General features: G+C 45.5%; 1 protein-coding gene across 17 annotated transcripts in view; it reads right to left on the bottom strand.

The window, feature by feature from the left end:
* Positions 1-2,507: 2,507 nt before the first annotated feature.
* The window catches only part of PTPRE (protein tyrosine phosphatase receptor type E), a 186,966-nt gene continuing 166,779 nt past the window's right edge, over positions 2,508-22,694 (bottom strand). For 15 of the 17 annotated variants that reach the window (XM_078346773.1, XM_035269481.3, XM_078346781.1 and 12 more), the window contains 6 exons: positions 21,429-21,563; positions 13,692-13,817; positions 12,638-12,804; positions 10,418-10,553; positions 5,385-5,493; positions 2,508-5,159 (listed from right to left, as the gene is read on the bottom strand). In XM_078346773.1, coding sequence (XP_078202899.1) covers positions 5,419-5,493; positions 10,418-10,553; positions 12,638-12,804; positions 13,692-13,817; positions 21,429-21,563 — 639 coding nt within the window. In that variant the 3' untranslated portion in view covers positions 2,508-5,159; positions 5,385-5,418. Of the gene's footprint in view, positions 5,160-5,191; positions 5,494-10,417; positions 10,554-12,637; positions 12,805-13,691; positions 13,818-21,428; positions 21,564-22,694 lie in introns of those variants that run through there. The other 2 variants (XM_035269485.3, XM_078346782.1) reach the window with 1 other exon arrangement.

The raw sequence follows: 22,694 nt of genomic DNA, 5'->3' as shown, positions 1-22,694 counted from the left end.
CAGGAAACCCCTCCCGCGGTCTGCGCGGGGATTTCAGGAAGGAGATTTGGTTTGTTGTGTCTTGCTCTGCGAGGGCCCCAGTCAGCTTCGTGCTCAACAGCCCGTCTCAGGCAGTCTCGCGTCTGTGACGTCAAGCCCTGAGCCAGGTAATTGGACTTGGATACCTGCTTGACCCATCTCTCCAGTGGGGTTCCTAAGCAGCCTCCACAACCCAAACTCCCAGGGGGAGCTCTTGATGTCACCTGAAGAAAAAACAAACAAAAACTGTATTGACAGCACAGTCCCAGGTCTCAGTGACAGGAAAGCAGGAAAGGCTCTGACACCTGTGTATGTCACTGCAGAAACAGAGCTGGTGCAGGCCTATCTACTTCTCTCACAGGTCGGAGTGTTCTAAAATCCATCCTGGCCCTTGTCTGTCTGCCAGGTGCTCCTTTATCATTTGCAAAATTAACGTGATATCTGGCATGCATTCCACACCCTTGCGCAGTGTAAATTCCTAGAGAGAGTTTAGACTTCGGAGTCAAATGCTTAGGTGTAAATTCTAGCTTGTCTAATTTGCTGCTGTGTGAACTTAGTCATTTAACTTTGCTAGATGATTTCCCATTCGTAAATGAGGCTGTTCAGTACCTGAGCACATAGCATCGTTGAGAAGATTAAATGAGACCATATGTGTAAAACACTTAGCATTTCACTCAAAGCTTGGTAAGCATCAGTACATGCTAATTATCATCATGAGAGGATGAACATATTTATTAGATGCCGGAAGCTCCAAGATATTTCCCGTGGCTCATAAATTCTTTCGTTGCTGGGGATTTCTCTATGAGAAGGTGAAGGAAGAATCTGGAACATAATAGCACTGAATAGCGAGGGGCAGTGGCTTACACTGGTAATTCCAGCACATTTGGAGGTGAAGGCCGGAGAATCGCTTGAGGCCAGGAGTTCAAGATCAGCATGAGCAACATAGCAAGACCCCATCTCTACAAAAAAAAAGAAACAGCTGGGCATGGTGGCACATACCTTAGTCCCAGCTACTTGGGAGGCTGATATGGGAGGATTGCTTGAGCCCAGGAGGTCAAGGCTGCAGTGCGTTATGATTGTATCACTGCAGTCCAGTCACTTAATATGTGACTCACATATTAACCTCCCTAACATCAAGATTATCATGAACTTGGTGGGATCTTACGGGAATAAACAGCCGCATTTTTGCTTTCTCAGCAGAACATAAAGTGATTTTGACAATGGGAGTCCCGGATCTGATGCTATACCAGGAGTTTGACTGTTGGTCATAAAAACAAACAGTGTGTGTTTCTGTAACTATACAGATTTCAATTGCAGAGTGTTGTCTGTTTTGAGATGTACTCCAAAGTTATCCGTGGGTTGAGATGGGGAGGGGAGCTAGGAAAGGGGCTGAATGCATACAGACTCTTGGTGTATTTCTGTTTGGTTTGAACGCTTATAACAAACATGTCTCCCTGTATTGCTGGTATTGTCCCATTCTTCGAGACAAAGGGCAGTTGGTTCTGTTAGACCCTGGACCCAGTAGGAGACCAGCTGTGGGCACTGAGTGTGGAAGTGGCAGTGTGAGCCCCCGCTGGGGCACGGCTGTCCTGGACCCTGAAGTTGCCCTCCCAGCAACTCAGCAGATGGCCTGAGGCCCCCCTGGACTGACTTTGCTCCCCACTGACACACAGCCACCACGCTCAATATGGAAGCATCAGAGGCCAAGCTTGGAAGCTTGGTGACCACAGCAGGTTCCTTGGGTGTTCTGCATCACTGCCCTAGATGCTCCTCTGATTTTGGCTACAGTATGCCCACAAGTGGGGCATGCATATGTCAGGGAGCTGGCAGCCTTGGAACCAACCCTCCACCTGATGGATGAGAGCCATGGGTCAGTGCTCCAGCATCCTGCCCCTTCATGCAGGAGATGTGGGGAGACCCCTTAAGCATCTCGGCAGAGTGGAGTTCCCAGTGTGGTCTCAATAACGCTTCTCTGAGTGGCTTGCTGAGACGCATACCCTAACCGGTGCCTTTGGCTACCTTCCTGTCTCTCCTGAGGTCCCTTAGCACTCAGTGTCCTATCTGTGTGTTTCTGTTGACAGGGCCTGTCTTGGAGGCTGGTCTAGCAGTTGTACTTTTGCAGACCTCAGCTCCTTCTGCAGCGTTGGGCTCAGGCAGGGCTATTTGAGTTCACCGGGTAGATGCCCAGTTGGTGACTTCCTCTATGCCTCCTCCACATCTCCTTTTCCTTGGATCCCTCTGCCCCTCCCCATTGTGTCCAGCTGTGCCTGCACCTTCATGTGCCCAGGTTGCTTACCCCAGGGGAAGAGCCAAGGCCACATTCACAGCAGAGTGGATGCTGCCTTTCTAGGATGGGACACTGGGACCCACAGACCCATAGGGAGAAACCAGTAACAAAAGGGTCCACAACAGCAAACACCATCTCATAGCAGGTGATTTCCACCCCCTATAGGAATGAAATGAAGAGATCTGAAGAAAAAGACGCAGGCTGGTAGTCAAAGTAAAGGTTTATCCTTGCGTCAGAATGGTTTAAACCTTGCAATTTGCATATACAAAGAATTCAGCAACATTCACTGGCATTATAATCAGAGCAAGATCAAATGATAAATGTAATCGAAGAAAATATGACAGTTGAAACTGTAATAACATACATATATTATAAAGATGGCACATAAACACAACTTAGTTGAACAAACAAAAAATATCAGTAATCATACACTTAAAAGAATAACATGGGTATGTCTCCAAATGCTGAAACACAGGTGTCAGGCTCATTTTAAAAAGTGTTTAAAAACACATAAAAATACCTTTTAAAACACTGCTATGCATTCTTCATTCATAGAGCACATGGAGAGAAACCGTAAAGGCAGTCACACGGTGACCAGTATCACACAGATCAGAATGGTCAGCTTCTAATCACTATTTGGCATCTGAACGCAACTAACTGCATGCAACAGAGGAAAAGGTGAAAGGAACACCGGTGTCAGCACTGGGCTGTTCGGGGCTGTTCTGTTACGTACAGTGGACTTTCTTTGACTGAAGGAAAGAAGAGATTACCTTTCCAGGTTGCACGGAGATGATATGGAGTCCCCCAGGGATTGATTCCTCGCAGCATGAGTTGCTCTAAGGCCCAGGAGATGGTGTGACCAGGGGCCTCGGTAGAGGCCACGAGGCTGTAATGACCGGCCCCTCTAAAAGGCAAATGCTGCCCCGGGCGGCAACAGGGAGAGTCCTGCAACCTGGGGAAGTGGCTTCTGCTTTGTTTCTGGAATGGAAACGGTTTGGGAATAGGCAGAACCCCTGCAGCAGACACCTGGGGTTGGTCTAAAGGGACAGGAAAAACCACGAGCAGGGCTCTTTCCTGAGGGCGCCCTGAAAAGGTCTACCTTAAAGGTACTTCTTGATACAAGAGATGCCAGTTAGACCATTAAAGGGTTCCAGGTTCTGACGAGGGCTCCTAGACATGAACCAAAGCCTGTGCCCCTTGACTTTGACTCTGAACTCTCACATGAATTACCAGAGTACCACCACCCTCATCGTAGCAAGCTGGCTCTGTTTCTAGGGTTCAGGTGCTGAATGGAAGCTTATTTCCCTCTCTTCTCCTTCAGTCGATAAAAGGCATTGGGTTTGGAATTTTAATGATGAAAACGAAAGAGACCTGGCAAGCCTCAAAAAGCTCCCTTTTCCTCTTCCACCGAGATGCCGAATCATTGTACAGAGAATGAGAGAGGAGCACATTCAGCAGTGCAGCCTAGACATGCAGCTGGTGAGGATGGCAGTCACAAAGTGTGCTTGCATCCTTCCAGCTGGGCACCAAGTCTTGCCCTTGGATGGGGCCCGGAGCCGTGGAGTGGGCAAGAAGCTTGATTCCCTGTGAGCCTATGACAACAATGTGTCCTGGGGTTGCATTTGCACACACCATCACGAATAGGGGATGAGCACTGCAACACGAGGGTGTGACTGTTTATCAGGGAAGATGTCAAAGAAGGCCTTTAATAGCTTTTAAAAAAAAAAGATGTGCCAAAAATTGCACGTGTTAAATGCTTTTAGTAGTAAGGTAGGCCAGATAACTTCCTGTTTATATTGTGCTCGTCTGCTGGGTACCTAGCAGCCATAGAAAGGTAACTGCTGTGAAACTCCATGTTGAGACATTCACATCCTATCCTTTCTCCCCCATCGGCCAGTCCTATCTGGCAATGGGATCATTATTATTGTCCAGTGTCAATGGTCTCAGTAGTATTTCCATTCAAAAATAATTTAGCTTTTAGATTAAGGATTTCTTTTTTCTTTTATTAAACACTGAAAGGTGGGACTTTAAAAAATGGTATAAATCTAGATTTTAAGGATTCCTTTCTTACAAACAATCTTAGCTTTTTACAAGAAATGTTTAAATACCAAAATGCTGCTCAGAAAATGTAAAGTTTAGTGGCCTGTGGTTATTCTACTGTTTCGATCCCAGTGTGTGCTCCTCTGTACTGCGTACGTAAGATGCTCTGTTCATCTGATCCTTTGGATGGGAGGTGGCTTCGTGTTGAGCCTCCAGGTGTAGCTCTGGACCAGCACAGGCCACTGTGGCAGAATGGGAGGGAAGAGTGGGAGAGGCAGCTGGTTTGATTCTCTGAGGGTTGTCTGGGCCAAACAGACAGGCAGCTGGACAGCAGGTGGTGCTTCAGAGTGCAGCTCCGGCTGACTTTGTTGTACTCAAGACCATGGTCAACGGGACGACCCAGCACTGACATCTCTTCTCATCCAGCCAAGACGGTGTAGACACAATCTTGAGTAAATGCATTTTTAAATATTACTGTAAAGTCGTCAGCGACTCTAGTGTGTTTGAGACCTGGATTCAGGTGGTAAAGACTTCTTTGATCTTTAAAATGTAAAGATAAACCGCATGGGCTGAGACTGAGAACTTTACAAAAGTCCTCATTTACATCGTATCGTCACGACAATTTGCCTTCCAAAAATGCTGTTGCTCAGGGTTGCGAAATGAGTGTTGGGAAAGCGCATTTTCAGCTGACTTCTGAGTCCTCAACTGTTTCCTTAATGTGAGCTTTGTGGTTAGTATCTCGCAGAGGCACACTTTGCATATTATGATGACAACATTTAGAGGCGTTGAATGTGAGAAAGTAAATGATATGAATCTAATGAAAAATTAAGATATTTACTAATATTAGCGGAAATATATATTTTATGGGATATTATTTGACCTTAATACATTACTCCAATTTTAAAAAAGCATATTTATGATTTAACAACTTTATAGCAGGTGGTTTTTAAGGCATAACAGAATATGTACAAAGAAATTAGGGAAGATATTGATGTCAACTATGAAATAAATTAACATGATTTTTACAAAATATACTGACCATTAAATTAAAAAATATTTTAAGGCAGGAATCTTCATTTGAAATTAGCATAATCAGAAAATATATCAATAAAATCTTGTACCACTTTGTAGCAGAATTCATACTGTTCCTGAAAAGACAAATAAGGACATATTAAAATGATATTCCCCAAAATATATTTGATTAATTTAATCAGGAGAAATGCTCAAAATCAAGACATAACTAAGTCTATTCATTAAAATAGGGTACATATACCTTTATGCACATTATGATTTAATTTTAGGCACATGCGGAATTCCAAATAAGGCTGTTTTCCTACATAAAACGTGTCAGTGTATCAATGTTTCAAGTTACTGTATTTAATGGGCTGAGTAAAACGTCTGGAGCTTTCACACTGAAACTGGAAAACAACTATTTTTGAATTGGAAAAAAAAAAGAAGCAGGCAGGGTGCAATGGCTCAATGTCAGTAACCCCAGCCCTTTGGGAGGCTGAGGCAGGAGGATCACTTGAGCCCAGGAGTTCCAGACCAGCCTGGGCAACATGATAAAACCCCATTTCTATCAAAAAAGATCCAAAAATTAGCTGGGAGCAGTGGTGCACACCTGTATTCCCAGATACTAGGGAGGCTGCGGTGGGAAAATTGCTTGAGCCCAGAAGGCAGACTGCAGTGAGCTAAGATTGCGCCACTGCCCTCCAGCCTAGGTGACAGAGTGAGATGCTGTCTCAGAGAAAAAAAAGAGAGAAGAAAAGAAAAAAGAAAAACAGAGTACTAACATTGCCAAAGAAATTTATAACACAAGAAAGCAATCTATAAAAGTCAAATAAAATGCACATCTACATTATTTTAAAGCCTAAATTTGCTATACAAAAGGGACACTGTTTTATATATGGGCCGATATTCCCAGGCTCCTGGGTGGGATACATGAGCTTGGGAAGCCTGAAAGGCCAAGAGCTGTCCTCAGCACCCTGCCTGCTTCTTTCCGACACATCGGCCTTGGGCTTCTCTCAGTACATGGTAAGCAAATATCTACAGGCCTTTGGGTGGAAAGATGCCAGACAGCTGGCTTAGCCCTTTCTCCATCCCGCCCTGGCCAGGATGGGAAGGACCTGGGTTTTCCAGAAGAAAGAAAAAGTGGGCCTGAAACTTTGCTCCTGGATTCTCATGAAGTTGTTGGAAGGGCCAAGACCAGATTGTAGGGTCCTCACTTCAGGCTACTAAGACACGTAGCTGATCACCCAGCCTTCAGAAAGAAAGGGAATTAAATTCCTAGAAGGAATTCTTAATAAATATACAGGCTCTCTTCAAAGAAGCAAACATTTTCATGACATGCATGAAGTGTTATATGTGCAAATTGGTTTTTGACTTTTCCAACTGAAAGCAACATCAACTGAACATCAGAGCTGGCTCGGTCTGGGATGGAAATGGAGACGATCACTAATCTCTGTTTTCACAGCAAACACAGCAGCTGACTGCTGACCACCCCATGTCGTCTTCAGTAAAAGCCACTGGGGCCAGTGATGGATGAAGTGTATTTTGACAGTGTGCTGGGATGACACAAGCCACACCTCAGGTCACAGATAGACATTTCTGGTCAAGCCACAAGGCTCCAGGAAAACAGACGTACTTGTGGCTATTGGGATGTCAGTTCCAACCAAAGCGTACCTAGGAAGCTGGAAGCAAGGCTTCCCTGAGTGCTCAGCAATGGGAAACTGGCTTGTGAGCCGCTGTGCTCACTGCAGGGCTAACTCAACCCGCATGCCAGCGATCATCTCTTTACTCAATGATGTTTTCGTGCCTGTGTTTTTTTTTTGTTGTTGTTTTGGGTTTTTTTTTTTTTTTTTTTGCCAAAATTTTCCTGCCAAACGTTAGGTTTGGTAGCACAGAGTATTAGAGAAGCCCTTCACTTCTGGAGTCTGAAAGAGTTTGAATCTCATTCTGACCCTTAGTACCTGAAGATCTTGGGCAGGCCTCTCAACGCTCCTAACTGGAGGTGCCTGCAGAACACTCCTTGTGAACAGAATCAGGCCCAAGAGCAAGTGGCCTATGAGGATGAAGTGAGAACGATGTGTGTAAGGCTGCGTAGCGCCCGACACCTGACAGTGACTACTTAGCGACTCACTTCTCCCTCCTTCGCTTGCTGATTCATCACCTGCTCTGGAGCACACATCATGGCGTGGGCAGTGGACTAGACTCTGACTCTAAAATCAGGTTACAGAGTGCTCTGTCAAGCTGTTACCAGGCAACAGAGAACACATGACAGCCACAATCTGAGGGCAGCTTCCCAGTAAGGGAGCATGGAGCGGGAAGCCGGGGTCAGGAAGAGGAGAGCTGAGACAGGAGGACACCCGAAGGCTAGATACTCTCGAAAATAGAATCCATTGGCCAGACCAGGCAGATTAATGAGAGCGGTGAGTCCCTAAAAGGACTAAGGAAGCGCTGTTTGCTGCTGCTTAGACAGATGGTCTTGGCCACAGGTCGTTGGACAAATCCCAGAGGCCAGGCCCTTGCAGAGCCCCTGACATACTTAAAGCAAAATTTGCGCAGTGATTCTAAGGGAAGCACCATCATCCCTATTTTCAACAGAAAGGAGCTGAAGCCCAGAAAGTGGAAGGAGCTTGTCCAAGTTCACAGAGCCCCGAGGGAGTCCAGCTGTGAAGCTAGGATGACAGCAAAAGCTGAAGCTTTGTGGGGACAGGCAGTGTCTCTTTCATACTGAGGTTGCTGGGCAGACGGGACGAAGGCCATTTGCACCGCCTGGAAAGCCTGTGGCAAATCAAAAACGGAGGAAACCAGAGTCTGGCTCATAGTTTAAAAACTGGATTTCTTTTTAAGGGGTTCCTGTTCAGAATTTTTTTTTTTTTTTTTGAGATGGAATCTCAACCTGTCATCCGGGCTGGAGTACGGTGGCACGATCTTGGCTCACTGCAACCTCTGCCTCCCTGGCTCAAGCAATTCTCCTGCCTCAGCCTCCCAAGTAGCTGGAGTCATAGGCATGTGCCACCACGCCCGGCTAATTTTTGTATTTTTAGTAGAGACAGGGTTTCACCATGTTGCCCAGGCTGGCCTTGAACTCCTGAGATCAAGTGATCTGCCCTCCTTGGCCTCCCAAAGTGATGGGATTACAGGGGACTCCTGTTAAGTTTTTATTAATTACTATTGTTATTTTGATTTAAAACCTCTCTTGGGCATGGTCTGCCACTTTTTCCACACCCAAAGCTGTTGCAGTTTGTGTATTCCTGCAGCGTGGACTATCAGAGGCAGGCACGACCTCCAGGAGGCATGAATCCGCCTCCAGCCTTTTCTCAGAGCCCTCAAGGCCTGAAAGTGTTGGGGTCAGGGCTCTGGGGCCAGCAGGAAAGCCCTAGATGCCTTTTCCCCCATGGATTTTAGCTATCCAGGTTTCCATCCTGGCACAGCCAGCAGAGACTTAGAAGTGAGAGGAAACCAGGAGGTACTCAGCTTTCTAGTCCATTGGCTTTCAAACCTGCATTCACCTTGAAACCACGTTGTGTGGGTGGGTCTCATGTACAGCCAGGGTGGAGAATCGTGAGCTCCAGCCCAACCTGGGTGTGGATGGGCAGGCCTGCCCTCAGCTCACGTGCTCTCGTTCCTGCTGTGCTCTGCTGTGAGGGGCGTGTGGAAGGGCCTCCTTCTCGCCTCTCTATGCACGGGGGGCCGCGTGAGCCAGGACTGTTAGCAAGTGAGCAGGCAGGGGAGACCGGTCCTAAGTGGGAAGCTTTGAGAAAAGGGCTGGGTTTTAACAGCCTTTAAAATTGTACTTTCTGGGTTAGCACCATGATCCATAGTCGTATTTGGTGAGGAGGAATCACTGAAACCCAGGAAGCAGGAGTCCTCATAATGAAAGAGAATGTCCAGGGAAACATATTAACACATTAGAGGGATTCCTCCAGTCCTCGGACAGTCTCTTGAGGTTGAGTGAGACCCAGCAAGGAAAAACAAGCCATATGGGAGAGTGTAACACTGAAATGATGAGTGCCAGGATTTTACATTTCAGTGCTGCTTTTGAACTTGTTAAGAGTAATTTTTCTATGGCTCACACCTGTAATCCCAGCACTTTGAGAGGCTGAGGCCAGGAAATCGAGACCATCCTGGCCAACACGGTGAGATCCTGTCTCTACTAAAAATACAAAAATTAGCTGGCTGTGGTGGTAGGTGCCTGTAATCTCAGCTACTTGGGAGGCTGAAGCTGGAGAATCTCTTGAGCCAGGGAGGTGAAGTTTGCAGTGAGCTGAGATGGCACCATTGCACCCCAGCCTGATGACAGAGAGAGACTCTCAAAAAAAAAAAACCAAACCAAAACAAAAAAACAACCAAACAACCAAACAAAAAAACCCAACAAACTATCCTCAGTATGTCTCTCTAAGTGGTCTCAGGCATTGAAACTGGTGGACAGGACCCTCCTTCCAAGTCTTGCCCAGAGGAAATCCAACTCAGAGACCCAAGGAAGGAGGGCTCCGCGGAGGTTCACTGTGAAAACTGGGGGGCACCGCGGCGGTTCACTGTGAAAACTGGGGGGCTCCGCGGCGGTTCACTGTGAAAACTGGGGGGCTCCGCGGCGGTTCACTGTGAAAACTGGGGGGCTCCGCGGGTGTTCACTGTGAAAACTGGGGGGCTCCGCGGGTGTTCACTGTGAAAACTGGGGGGCTCCGCGGGTGTTCACTGTGAAAACTGGGGGGCTCCGCGGGGGTTCACTGTGAAAACTGGGGGGCTCCGCGGGGGTTCACTGTGAAAACTGGGGGACTCCGCGGGGGTTCACTGTGAAAACTGGGGGGCTCCGCGGGTGTTCACTGTGAAAACTGGGGGGCTCCGCGGGGGTTCACTGTGAAAACTGGGGGACTCCGCGGGGGTTCACTGTGAAAACTGGGGGGGCTCCGCGGAGGTTTACTGTGAAAACTGCAGCTGGCTCTTTTCCTTGGGAATTTTACCTTCCCACCTCCCCCATGTACTTAAGGTCCTTTAATGAAACATACATCAAATACAACATGAAATAATTCTCCACTCTTCTGGCAACATCCTTATTCAGATTCTTACCAGGGTTTGCACCATATGTGGTCTCTGAAGTCGTAAACTCTTCACAGCTTGAAATACATCTAAAAGTCCCTCGGCTTTTACTCTCTCCAAAATGTTGCTGAGCGCTATGAATGTACCTGTCCGCCCAGCTCCGGCACTGCAGAGAGAAAATGCTTAATGCAGATCATCGGACCTGCACTTGGGGATAAGAAACGAAGAGGGCCCCAGTGAACTGGCCTGGAGGAGGTGGGGCCCTGCACAGCAGCAGTGAAGCAAAGGTCGCTGAAAATGATCTGAGTTTGACTGGATTTTTATGATCATTTGTCTGTAGCTCAGCTTCTGAGCGAGATTTAGCAAATGTAAAATTCCTAAAACACCTCCCTAATTACAGCAGACAGATATTTTATCAAATGAGTCGGGACCAGCGATAAGTTTTTAAGCGAGTGTCACCGTTTCCCTTCTTCTTTGCGTGGGGCGATGGTTCTCAAAGTGTGGTCCCTGGACCAGCAGCACGGGTGGCACCTGGGAACTTTTCAGAAATGCAAACCCTCCCAGTTCAAGTCTAGGGAGGAGGTAATCCTGGCATACCCGATCCTTACTGTGCCAGGTGCTGTCTTCTGAAACGGGTGATGCTGAAAGGGAGGGGTGATTTAAGGGTATCCACAGACAGGAACAGTCAACTGACACTTCCCAGCAAGGCAGATTTGAGTCACCTCCATTTAGCATGATCATTTGCTGACAAACCCACCAGAGCAGAGCCCAGGTGCTTGTAGGAGGGCCCCAGTGAACTGGCCTGGAGGAGGTGGGGTGGGCCGGCCTCTTCCAGCAGGTCCTCTGGAGATGCCTGGCTGCCGTAATCTCACGTGTGGTCTTATTCCAAGGCTCCTGTCCTGCCGTAATGCTCTGCCCTGCATCTGCCTCCCCACAGGTGGGATCTGTTCGCCTCTGCATCTCCACTGCCCGATGGAACTCATTCAAGTTTATGCTAAATGACTTCCAGGAAGGCACCAGGAAAACTGAAAACTGAGCTGTGTGCTCCACCTACTGGCCAGGCCAGGAGTGCACCCTGGAGGGGTCCAGCAGGGAGAGAACTCTGCCAGCTACAAGGGGTGTGACAGTGGGTGGGGGTGAAAGGCAGTCACAAAGAGTGGGTGCCACTGGTGTGATACAAGAAACGGAATTGTCGTTTTAGGAGCATATTAGCACCATCTAAGGACAGAAACACACCAAGCTCCCACTTGGAAGAAACTTGCCAGGTGTCGAGGTCCCTGCCAGCAGAAGTGTCTGCCAGGATCAGAATGACAGAGGCACAAAAGGCACACCAGTGGGTGGCCAGTGAGCTTGGCCAGATTCATATGTCAGCCCCAGGGCATACTGGGTTTCATGCCTTTGTCTGTGGACCCAGCGGTCTCCTATGTGCCCTGGGGTCTCTCTGCCTTTGGGCCTGACTTGGGAGCCAGGCTGAGGCTGCAGGACAGGTGTGGCTACAATCCCAGCTGGGACTCCTCATATGGCCGTGAATCCCAGTCCAGGGAGAGGGTGGGTGTACACGCAGCAGCCCAGCCAGGCAGTCTCTCAAAGCCAACCCGGGAACTTGAAGTCCAGGCGTGTGTTCCTCTGAGCTCTGCCGGGCAGTTTTTGATGACTTCAGAAACACATGGAAGTGTGTGTTTGAGTGGTTTCCCAGCTGCTCCCTCTGAAATGCATTCTGCATGTTTGTTAAGATGACATGAACTGGGTGTAGTGGCTCATGCCTGTAATCCCAGCGCTTTGGGAGGCTGAGCAGTGCTGATCACCTGAGGTCAGGAGTTCGAAACCAGCCTGGCCAACATGGCGAAACCCCGTCTCTACTAAAAATACAAAAATTAGCTGGGCACAGTAGTGGGCACCCGTAATCCCAGCTACTTGGGAGGCTGAGCAGGAGAATCTCTTGAACCCAGGAGGTGGAGGTTGTGGTGGGCTGAGATTACACCATTGCACTCCACCCTGAGCAACATGGTAAGACTCTGTCTCAAAGAAACAAACAAACAAAAATGACATGTATGCATCTTATGTATGATATAATGACATGTGTGCACTTAAGTGAAATTAGCATGCATGTGGGTAAGGGGAGGTAGAGAGGAGACTCTAGGGAATACCAGGGCCAGGGGCCACCACCAGGCTCTGCTGCCCACAGCTGCGGGTACTGAGGGCGTGCAGCCTGTGTCCATCCCACCTGGCAGGCTCCAGGCCGGGGCTCACCTGCAGTGCACGGTGATGGGGTGGTTGCCCGTCTGCTGCTGCTGCTTCTGTACGGCTGCAATGAGGTCAATCATGCCTTTGCCCTCAGCGGGGATCCCGATCTCAGGCCAGCCGTGGAAGTGGAACTGACGTACTACTCGGACCTGCTCCTCCTGGCGGGCCTGGGGCTGCAGGGAGGAGAGGGAGTCTCAGTGCCACCTGCCTTTGGGGAACGGACCCCAGACCCACCTGCCCTCTCAGGGATTGGCCAAGGCTGGGAGCCCTCCCTGAACCTTCTGTGCTGCCAGCATCCCCACAGAGGCAGCCTGAAGGAGAAGGCTGAAACCTGCTTGCCCTAAAGAAGGCAGGTGGCTGGCTGTGCTTGCTTCTGCAAGGGGGAATGAGCTGTCCAGAGGACATCCCCTGGAGCCCTGCGAGGTTCACCCAACCTCTGTGGGATCCCTGGCAGGTCTGCTGGAGAGAAGGGAATCACTTTCTCAAGAAGTCAGGGCCCCGAGTTTCCCTTCAGAGCTCAAATGAGAGGCATCTGCGTCCGGTGGCTGGGGTGGCTCTGTGTGGCTGGCATGGAGGAAACAGTGGCAGGTGCATTTCATGGTACTGACTATCTGGAGCTCAGCATCAAGTCCTGTGCACAAGTGAGTCTCCCTGCCCATGGCTGACCCTCAGTTCTCATTCTTTTCCAAAAAGAGAGACCGAACAGAACCAAGGACCCAGTGGAAACAGGGACAATTGGGGGGCTCTGAGAAGGCACCTGGAGGAGGGCCCCAGAGGGGCCTCTGTGGCTTCACTACTCCCCTTTGTTCCTTCTCCCCCAGCTAATGGTTAATATAATTCTCCTGAGAAAGGAATGGGAGGCAGGTGGACAGGGAGGTGGAAATTGTACAGGAGACCTGCCATGGTCTCCCAAACCCACTGGCCATTCATAGCTGCCTGGGACTAAGTGAAGGAGAAGGACAAGTATAGGGGCACATTCTGAATCAACGACAAGCAGAACCTGGAGGGAGGGCATGGTTCCGTAAGTCCACAAGAGTTTACAAAGCTAGTTCAACAATACCTGATTGAAAGTGACCAGGAAGTCTCGTATACTGATGGCTTCAGAAAGGGTGTCACTCTTTATCTCAACAGTCATCTCTCCATGAGTAACTGAACCCTCCGTCGGCCAGTACTGGTAGCACTTATCCTTAGGGGGTAAAATAAAAAAATAACATATGAATATGAATATAAATGCCTATTAATGCTTGTTGACCCAGGGAACAGAACAGAGTCTGAAACCTTAGTATGTGTCAGCAAGCAGAGATTCTTCAATACATATGAAACCTTAGTATGTGTCAGCAAGGAGAGATTCTTCAGTACATATGAAACCTTAGTATGTGTCAGCAAGGAGAGAGTCTTCAACACATATGAAACCTTAGTATGTGTCAGCAAAAAGAGATTCTTCAATACATATGAAACCTTAGTATGTGTCAGCCAGGAGAGAGTCTTCAACACATATGAAACCTTAGTATGTGTCAGCAAAAAGAGATTCTTCAATACATATGAAACCTTAGTATGTGTCAGCAAGGAGAGAGTCTTCAGTACATATGAAACCTTAGTATGTGTCAGAAATGAGAGATTCTTCAATACATATGAAACCTTAGTATGTGTCAGAAATGAGAGATTCTTCAATACATATGAAACCTTAGTATGTGTCAGAAATGAGAGATTCTTCAATACATATGAAACCTTAGTATGTGTCAGAAAGGAGAGATTCTTCAATACATATGAAACCTTAGTATGTGTCAGCAAGGAGAGAGTCTTCAGTACATATGAAACCTTAGTATGTGTCAGCAAGAGAGAGTCTTCAGTACATATGAAACCTTAGTATGTGTCAGCAAGGAGAGAGTCTTCAGTACATATGAAACCTTAGTATGTGTCAGCAAGGAGAGAGTCTTCAACACATATGAAACCTTAGTATGTGTCAGAAATGAGAGATTCTTCAATAAATATGAAACCTTAGTATGTGTCAGCAAGGAGAGAGTCTTCAGTACATATGAAACCTTAGTATGTGTCAGCAAGGAGAGAGTCTTCAGTACATATGAAACCTTAGTATGTGTCAGCAAGGAGAGAGTCTTCAGTACATATGAAACCTTAGTATGTGTCAGCAAGGAGAGAGTCTTCAACACATATGAAACCTTAGTATGTGTCAGCAAGGAGAGAGTCTTCAATACATATGAAACCTTAGTATGTGTCAGAAATGAGAGATTCTTCAGTACATATGAAACCTTAGTATGTGTCAGAAAGGAGAGATTCTTCAATACATATGAAACCTTAGTATGTGTCAGAAATGAGAGATTCTTCAATACATATGAAACCTTAATATGTGTCAGAAATGAGAGATTCTTCAATACATATGAAACCTTAGTATGTGTCAGAAATGAGAGATTCTTCAATACATATGAAACCTTAGTATGTGTCAGCAAGGAGAGAGTCTTCAGTACATATGAAACCTTAGTATGTGTCAGAAATGAGAGATTCTTCAGTACATATGAAACCTTAGTATGTGTCAACAAGGAGTCTTCAGTACATATGAAACCTTAGTATGTGTCAGAAATGAGAGATTCTTCAGTACATATGAAACCTTAGTATGTGTCAACAAGGAGTCTTCAGTACATATGAAACCTTAGTATGTGTCAGAAATGAGAGATTCTTCAGTACATATGAAACCTTAGTATGTGTCAACAAGGAGTCTTCAGTACATATGAAACCTTAGTATGTGTCAGCAAGAGAGAGTCTTCAACACATATGAAACCTTAGTATGTGTCAGAAAGGAGAGATTCTTCAGTACATATGAAACCTTAGTATGTGTCAACAAGGAGTCTTCAGTACATATGAAACCTTAGTATGTGTCAGCAAGAGAGAGTCTTCAGTACATATGAAACCTTAGTATGTGTCAGAAAGGAGAGAGTCTTCAGTACATATGAAACCTTAGTATGTGTCAGCAAGGAGAGAGTCTTCAGTACATATGAAACCTTAGTATGTGTCAGCAAGGAGAGAGTCTTCAGTACATATGAAACCTTAGTATGTGTCAGCAAGGAGAGAGTCTTCAGTACATATGAAACCTTAGTATGTGTCAGCAAGGAGAGAGTCTTCAGTACATATGAAACCTTAGTATGTGTCAGCAAGGAGAGAGTCTTCAGTACATATGAAACCTTAGTATGTGTCAGAAAGGAGAGAGTCTTCAGTACATATGAAACCTTAGTATGTGTCAGAAAGGAGAGAGTCTTCAGTACATATGAAACCTTAGTATGTGTCAGCAAGGAGAGAGTCTTCAATACATATGAAACCTTAGTATGTGTCAGCAAGGAGAGAGTCTTCAATACATATGAAACCTTAGTATGTGTCAGCAAGGAGAGATTCTTCAATACATATGAAACCTTAGTATGTGTCAGAAAGGAGAGAGTCTTCAGTACATATGAAACCTTAGTATGTGTCAGCAAGGAGAGAGTCTTCAATACATATGAAACCTTAATATGTGTCAGAAATGAGAGATGCTTCAATACATATGAAACCTTAGTATGTGTCAGCAAGGAGAGAGTCTTCAGTACATATGAAACCTTAGTATGTGTCAACAAGGAGTCTTCAGTACATATGAAACCTTAGTATGTGTCAGAAATGAGAGATTCTTCAGTACATATGAAACCTTAGTATGTGTCAACAAGGAGTCTTCAGTACATATGAAACCTTAGTATGTGTCAGCAAGAGAGAGTCTTCAACACATATGAAACCTTAGTATGTGTCAGAAAGGAGAGATTCTTCAATACATATGAAACCTTAGTATGTGTCAGCAAGGAGAGAGTCTTCAGTACATATGAAACCTTAGTATGTGTCAGCAAGAGAGAGTCTTCAACACATATGAAACCTTAGTATGTGTCAGAAAGGAGAGAGTCTTCAGTACATATGAAACCTTAGTATGTGTCAACAAGGAGTCTTCAGTACATATGAAACCTTAGTATGTGTCAGCAAGAGAGAGTCTTCAACACATATGAAACCTTAGTATGTGTCAGAAAGGAGAGAGTCTTCAGTACATATGAAACCTTAGTATGTGTCAGCAAGGAGAGAGTCTTCAGTACATATGAAACCTTAGTATGTGTCAGAAAGGAGAGATTCTTCAATACATATGAAACCTTAGTATGTGTCAGCAAGGAGAGAGTCTTCAGTACATATGAAACCTTAGTATGTGTCAACAAGGAGTCTTCAGTACATATGAAACCTTAGTATGTGTCAGCAAGAGAGAGTCTTCAACACATATGAAACCTTAGTATGTGTCAGCAAGGAGAGAGTCTTCAGTACATATGAAACCTTAGTATGTGTCAACAAGGAGTCTTCAGTACATATGAAACCTTAGTATGTGTCAGCAAGGAGAGAGTCTTCAGTACATATGAAACCTTAGTATGTGTCAACAAGGAGTCTTCAGTACATATGAAACCTTAGTATGTGTCAGCAAGAGAGAGTCTTCAACACATATGAAACCTTAGTATGTGTCAGAAAGGAGAGAGTCTTCAGTACATATGAAACCTTAGTATGTGTCAGCAAGGAGAGAGTCTTCAATACATATGAAACCTTAGTATGTGTCAACAAGGAGTCTTCAGTACATATGAAACCTTAGTATGTGTCAACAAGGAGTCTTCAGTACATATGAAACCTTAGTATGTGTCAGCAAGGAGAGAGTCTTCAGTACATATGAAACCTTAGTATGTGTCAGCAAGGAGAGAGTCTTCAGTACATATGAAACCTTAGTATGTGTCAGCAAGAGAGAGTCTTCAACACATATGAAACCTTAGTATGTGTCAGAAAGGAGAGAGTCTTCAGTACATATGAAACCTTAGTATGTGTCAACAAGGAGTCTTCAGTACATATGAAACCTTAGTATGTGTCAGCAAGAGAGAGTCTTCAACACATATGAAACCTTAGTATGTGTCAGAAAGGAGAGAGTCTTCAGTACATATGAAACCTTAGTATGTGTCAGCAAGGAGAGAGTCTTCAATACATATGAAACCTTAGTATGTGTCAGCAAGGAGAGAGTCTTCAGTACATATGAAACCTTAGTATGTGTCAGCAAGGAGAGAGTCTTCAGTACATATGAAACCTTAGTATGTGTCAGCAAGGAGAGAGTCTTCAATACATATGAAACCTTAGTATGTGTCAGAAATGAGAGAGTCTTCAGTACATATGAAACCTTAGTATGTGTCAGCAAGAGAGAGTCTTCAACACATATGAAACCTTAGTATGTGTCAGAAAGGAGAGAGTCTTCAGTACATATGAAACCTTAGTATGTGTCAGCAAGGAGAGAGTCTTCAATACATATGAAACCTTAGTATGTGTCAGCAAGGAGAGAGTCTTCAGTACATATGAAACCTTAGTATGTGTCAGCAAGGAGAGAGTCTTCAGTACATATGAAACCTTAGTATGTGTCAGCAAGGAGAGAGTCTTCAATACATATGAAACCTTAGTATGTGTCAGAAATGAGAGAGTCTTCAGTACATATGAAACCTTAGTATGTGTCAGCAAGGAGAGATTCTTCAATACATATGAAACCTTAGTATGTGTCAGAAATGAGAGATTCTTCAATACATATGAAACCTTAGTATGTGTCAGAAAGGAGAGATTCTTCAATACATATGAAACCTTAGTATGTGTCAGAAAGGAGAGATTCTTCAACACATATGAAACCTTAGTATGTGTCAGAAAGGAGAGAGTCTTCAGTACATATGAAACCTTAGTATGTGTCAGAAAGGAGAGATTCTTCAATCAATGGGGCTGGAAAATGGTTTTCCACCTGGGAAAACGAAATTGGATCCCTGACCCACACCCTAGCAGGGTTGATGTGAGTGCCCCAGCTCTTCCTAGAACTGGGCAGGGCACACCCTGCGCCTCCATGTGTAGTACCCTGTAACCTTAATAAAAATAAACTTGGATGGATTAAGATTTAAGGTAGAAAACAAAACTCTTGGAAGAAGAAATATCTTTTCACTTTGAGGTACACAAGGATTACTAGACAGGAGCCCGGACAGCTAAGCAGTCATGAGGCCACAACTGGAAAGTTGGATTACAATAAGATTGACTTCTCCTCATCAACACACATCGTGAAAAGAGTGAAAAGTCAGGCCACAGATCACAATAAGATGTTTGCAACACATACAACCAGTAAAGGCTTAGTATCAAGGTTGTACAGAAAGCTCCTATACAGCAATAAGAAAGGACAAACAACCCCACAGAAAAATCAGTGAAAGCCAGGAACAGGCATTTGGCACAGGAGGAAACATGCCATGGCAAATGCATGAAGTGATGCTTGACCTTGTAGGAATTAGAGATGCTAATCAGAGCCACAGAAAGATCGTATTTGCACAATAACTACACAACCAACGACATGTTAATTTTCAATTAGCAATAATTAGGACACCTTGAGAATACTATACTCGAGAATACCATGGCATGCAGATGAATGATATATCTTACACATTGCTGATGTCCACTTTTGAAAGCAATTAGGAATTTTCTTGCAAATTCAAACTTTCACATACTCTTCAACATAGCATTTAGACTCTGATACATCTCAGCCCTAGTGCAGCATAAGACATGCACAGGAATGTACAGGTAGGGAGAACACATGGACACAGGGAGGGGAGCAACACATACTGGGGCCAGTTGAGGGTGGAGAGTGAGGGGAGGGCAAGCATTAGGACAAATAGCTAATACATGCAGGGCTTAAAACCTAGATGACGGGTTGCCAGGTGCAGCAGACCACCATGCACACGTATACCTATGGAACAAAACTACGCAGTCTGCACTGGCATCCAAGAACTTAAAGTTTTTTTAAAAAAGAATGCACAATAGCACTGTTTGTAAAACAATAAAATGAAATCAACTCAAGTGCCCGTGACAGGAGAAGGAATGAATACACGAGCTAATGCACGACACAGTTTGTGTGGTGGAATCTGAGGAAACAACAGTGACGAACGAACTGCAGCGTAAGCATCAACATAGAAAATCATCAGAAGCACAGTTCTGAGTGCAAGAAGCAACTCTCAGACGGCAACATGCTGTAGTGATACTCTTTACACAAAATGCAAACACAAGCAAGACTGAACAACAGTCTCTGTGGTCATAAACGGATACATTTTAAAAGATGTTTTTAAAAAGCAAAGAGCGTCTCCAGTAGGATGGCCTTCATCCAAAAGGCAATGACAGTGTTACTGAGGATGTGGAGAAATGAGAACCCTTATATATTGCTGGTGGGAATAAAATGGGGCAGCCTGTGGAAAACAGTCTGGCAGGTCCTCAAAAATGTTAAACAATACGTTTATAACATAGAGTAATGACATGACCTAGCAATTCCACTCCTAGGTATAAAATGAAAAAGCCTGTCCATACAAAACTACTACCTGAATGTTCAAGCAGCAGTTTTGTTTTTTTTTTTTTAGATGGAGTCTCACTCTGTCACCCAGGCTGGAGGGCTGTAGCACAGGGGCACAATCTCGGCTCACCGCAGCCTCTGCCTCCCAGGTTCAAGCGATTCTCCCTGTCTCAGCCTCCGGAGTAGTTGGGATTACAGGTGCCCACCAACACACCCAGCTAATTTTTGTATTTTTAGTAGAGACAGGGTTTCGCCATCTTGGCCAGGCTGGTCTCGAACTCCTGACCTCAGGTGATCGGCTCACTTCGGACTCCCAAAGGGGTGGGATAACAGATGTGAGCTGCCATGCTTGGCCAAGCAGAGTTATTTATAATAGCTCCAAAGTGGAAACAACCTAAATTTCCACCAGCTGATGAATGGATACGTAGAATGTAGTATATCCACATAAAAGAATACTATTTGTCAATAAAAAAGAATGATTTACTGATTCATGCTACAATATGGATGAACCTTGAAAACATGATGCTAAGTGAAAGAACCCAATCACAAAAGACCACATACTGTGTGACTCCATTTACATTAGTGTCCAGAACAGGCAAACGCACAGTCAGGAAGAGGATTAGTGGTTGCCAGGGGCTAGGGGAAGGAAGGAATGGGGAGTGACTATTAATGGCACAAGGTTTGTTTTTGGGTTGATGAAAATGATCTCAAATTAGATAGTGGCGATGGCTGCACAGCTTTGTGAATATACTACAATCCACTGAATAGTACCCTTTAAAAAGATGAATTGCATGAATTATAGGTGAAGGATGTCACAATAAAGCTGTTCTTCTGCTCACAAGAGAGCAGAGAATCAAAACACAGATTCACAGCAGCAGTTATGTCTTGGGGGGCACCCAGATAGATGTACACTGTTGGTAAAAGCTTGGCTTTACTGTTGGGTGGTGAATTCACCAGTGTTTGTTGTGTTATTAAATAAATACAAGGAGGCCATGGGTGGATCTCTGCAAAAGGAAGAGTTACCTCATGCAGTTTTCTAGGACAATATCCATTAGGCACACGTATCTATGTCTTCGCGTCTTGAAAAAAGTCAACACATGTCTTTTTCTTCAACAGGTTATGCTCTTGGCCAATACAAAATGGCAGAATTTCGGGGCAGGTTAAATAACATGTAGACTAAGAATAAAGGCCAGTGGGTAGTTACTGTTAAACCTCATTCCCAAAAAAGGAATGGGTGAGGTGAAACCTTTTTCACTTCCAAGCTCTCTCCCCCCCGGTAGTCCTGGCTTGGTCTCACTCGTGCATTTGCCCTGGTGCAGGCCGGACATTTGGAATGAACGGTAAAAGCCCCTCACGTGCACAGGCCGCCCGCGGGCCCGGGCTGGGTGGCACCCTCACCTGCTCTCTCTCCTGTACCTCTGTCAGCATCACAATAGTGTGGGACTTCCACTCCCAGATCATCCTCCAGAAGTCCTCCACCGTGTGTGCCAGTGGCCCCTGGGTGGCGATGAAATAGTCCTTCTGTCGGTAGCCCTGCACGTGGAGACGCAGAGGTTAGAGTCTGACCTCCTTCCATCCTGGCTCTGTTATGCACTCCCCGTGTTTAGGACACCCCGAGGTCTGATGATGGAAACTCTCCCGTCTCTCATGGTCTGCACCAGACCCCAGCTGGCATGAGCACTCAGGCACACACCTGACAAGCAGGTCAACAGGCTCGCTTATCTGAAACGATAACCACCACTGTCAGCCCCTCAGGTCATCAACAAGTGGGTATTATGAACTGGCAGTCGCTTGCGGCCACCTGAACGGCACTGGTGGCTTAGATTCTAACTTGTTTCTCTGTGTGTTTCAGCTGGATCAGCAACACGCTGGTGCAAAGGGCCCTGTGTATGGAGGTGAAAGAAGGGGATTCTAATCCCAGTTTCACCACTAGGACCCCACTGAATTCTGGTACAATTTTCTCATCTGAAAATGGCAATATGGACACACACTCAGCTGCAATGCCCCTTTTTGCCCTTCTCCTGCTAACTCCACTGTGCATGAAGCCAGTCTCTGTCTGTGTGCCCTTAACACATGATTGTGTTATCCACACGAGTACATGTCTCAGAAATCACACGAAAGAGAGAGCACAGAAGCACTGGGTATATAACTGGTGTGTAACAGATATGTAAAAGAAAAATAACTGTATATTAAAAGCAGAATGTAAAAAAGATCCAATTTCTTAGCAGCGAGTTTCTATTTCCAAAGTCCACTTTCTTTTTTTTGAGAAGGCGTCTCGCTCTGTCGCACAGGCTGGAGTACAGTGGCGTGATCTAGGCTCACTGCAACTTCTGCCTTCTGAATTCAAGTGAGTCTCCTGCCTCAGCCCTCTGAGTAGGTGAGATTACAGGTACCTGCTACCATGCCCAGCTAATTTTTATATTTTTAATAGAGACGGAGTTTCACCATGTTGGCCAGGCTGGATTCAAACTCCCGACCTTAAGTGATTCACCCACCTCAGCCTCCCAAAGTGTTGGGATTACAGGCTTGCGCCATTGTGCCTGGCCTACTTTTTATTTTTATTTTTGAAAGCAAGTAATTCTGCTAACAAAAATGGTTGAGTTTCTGGAGACATGTCAATTATTTCTCATTGTGAAAACAAGCTAATCAAGTCTGTGTGGTCAC

The sequence above is a fragment of the Callithrix jacchus genome, chromosome 12 (assembly GCF_049354715.1).
Source record: "Callithrix jacchus isolate 240 chromosome 12, calJac240_pri, whole genome shotgun sequence".
NCBI lineage: Eukaryota > Metazoa > Chordata > Mammalia > Primates > Cebidae > Callithrix > Callithrix jacchus.
This window is presented reverse-complemented; position numbering and strand designations above follow the sequence as displayed.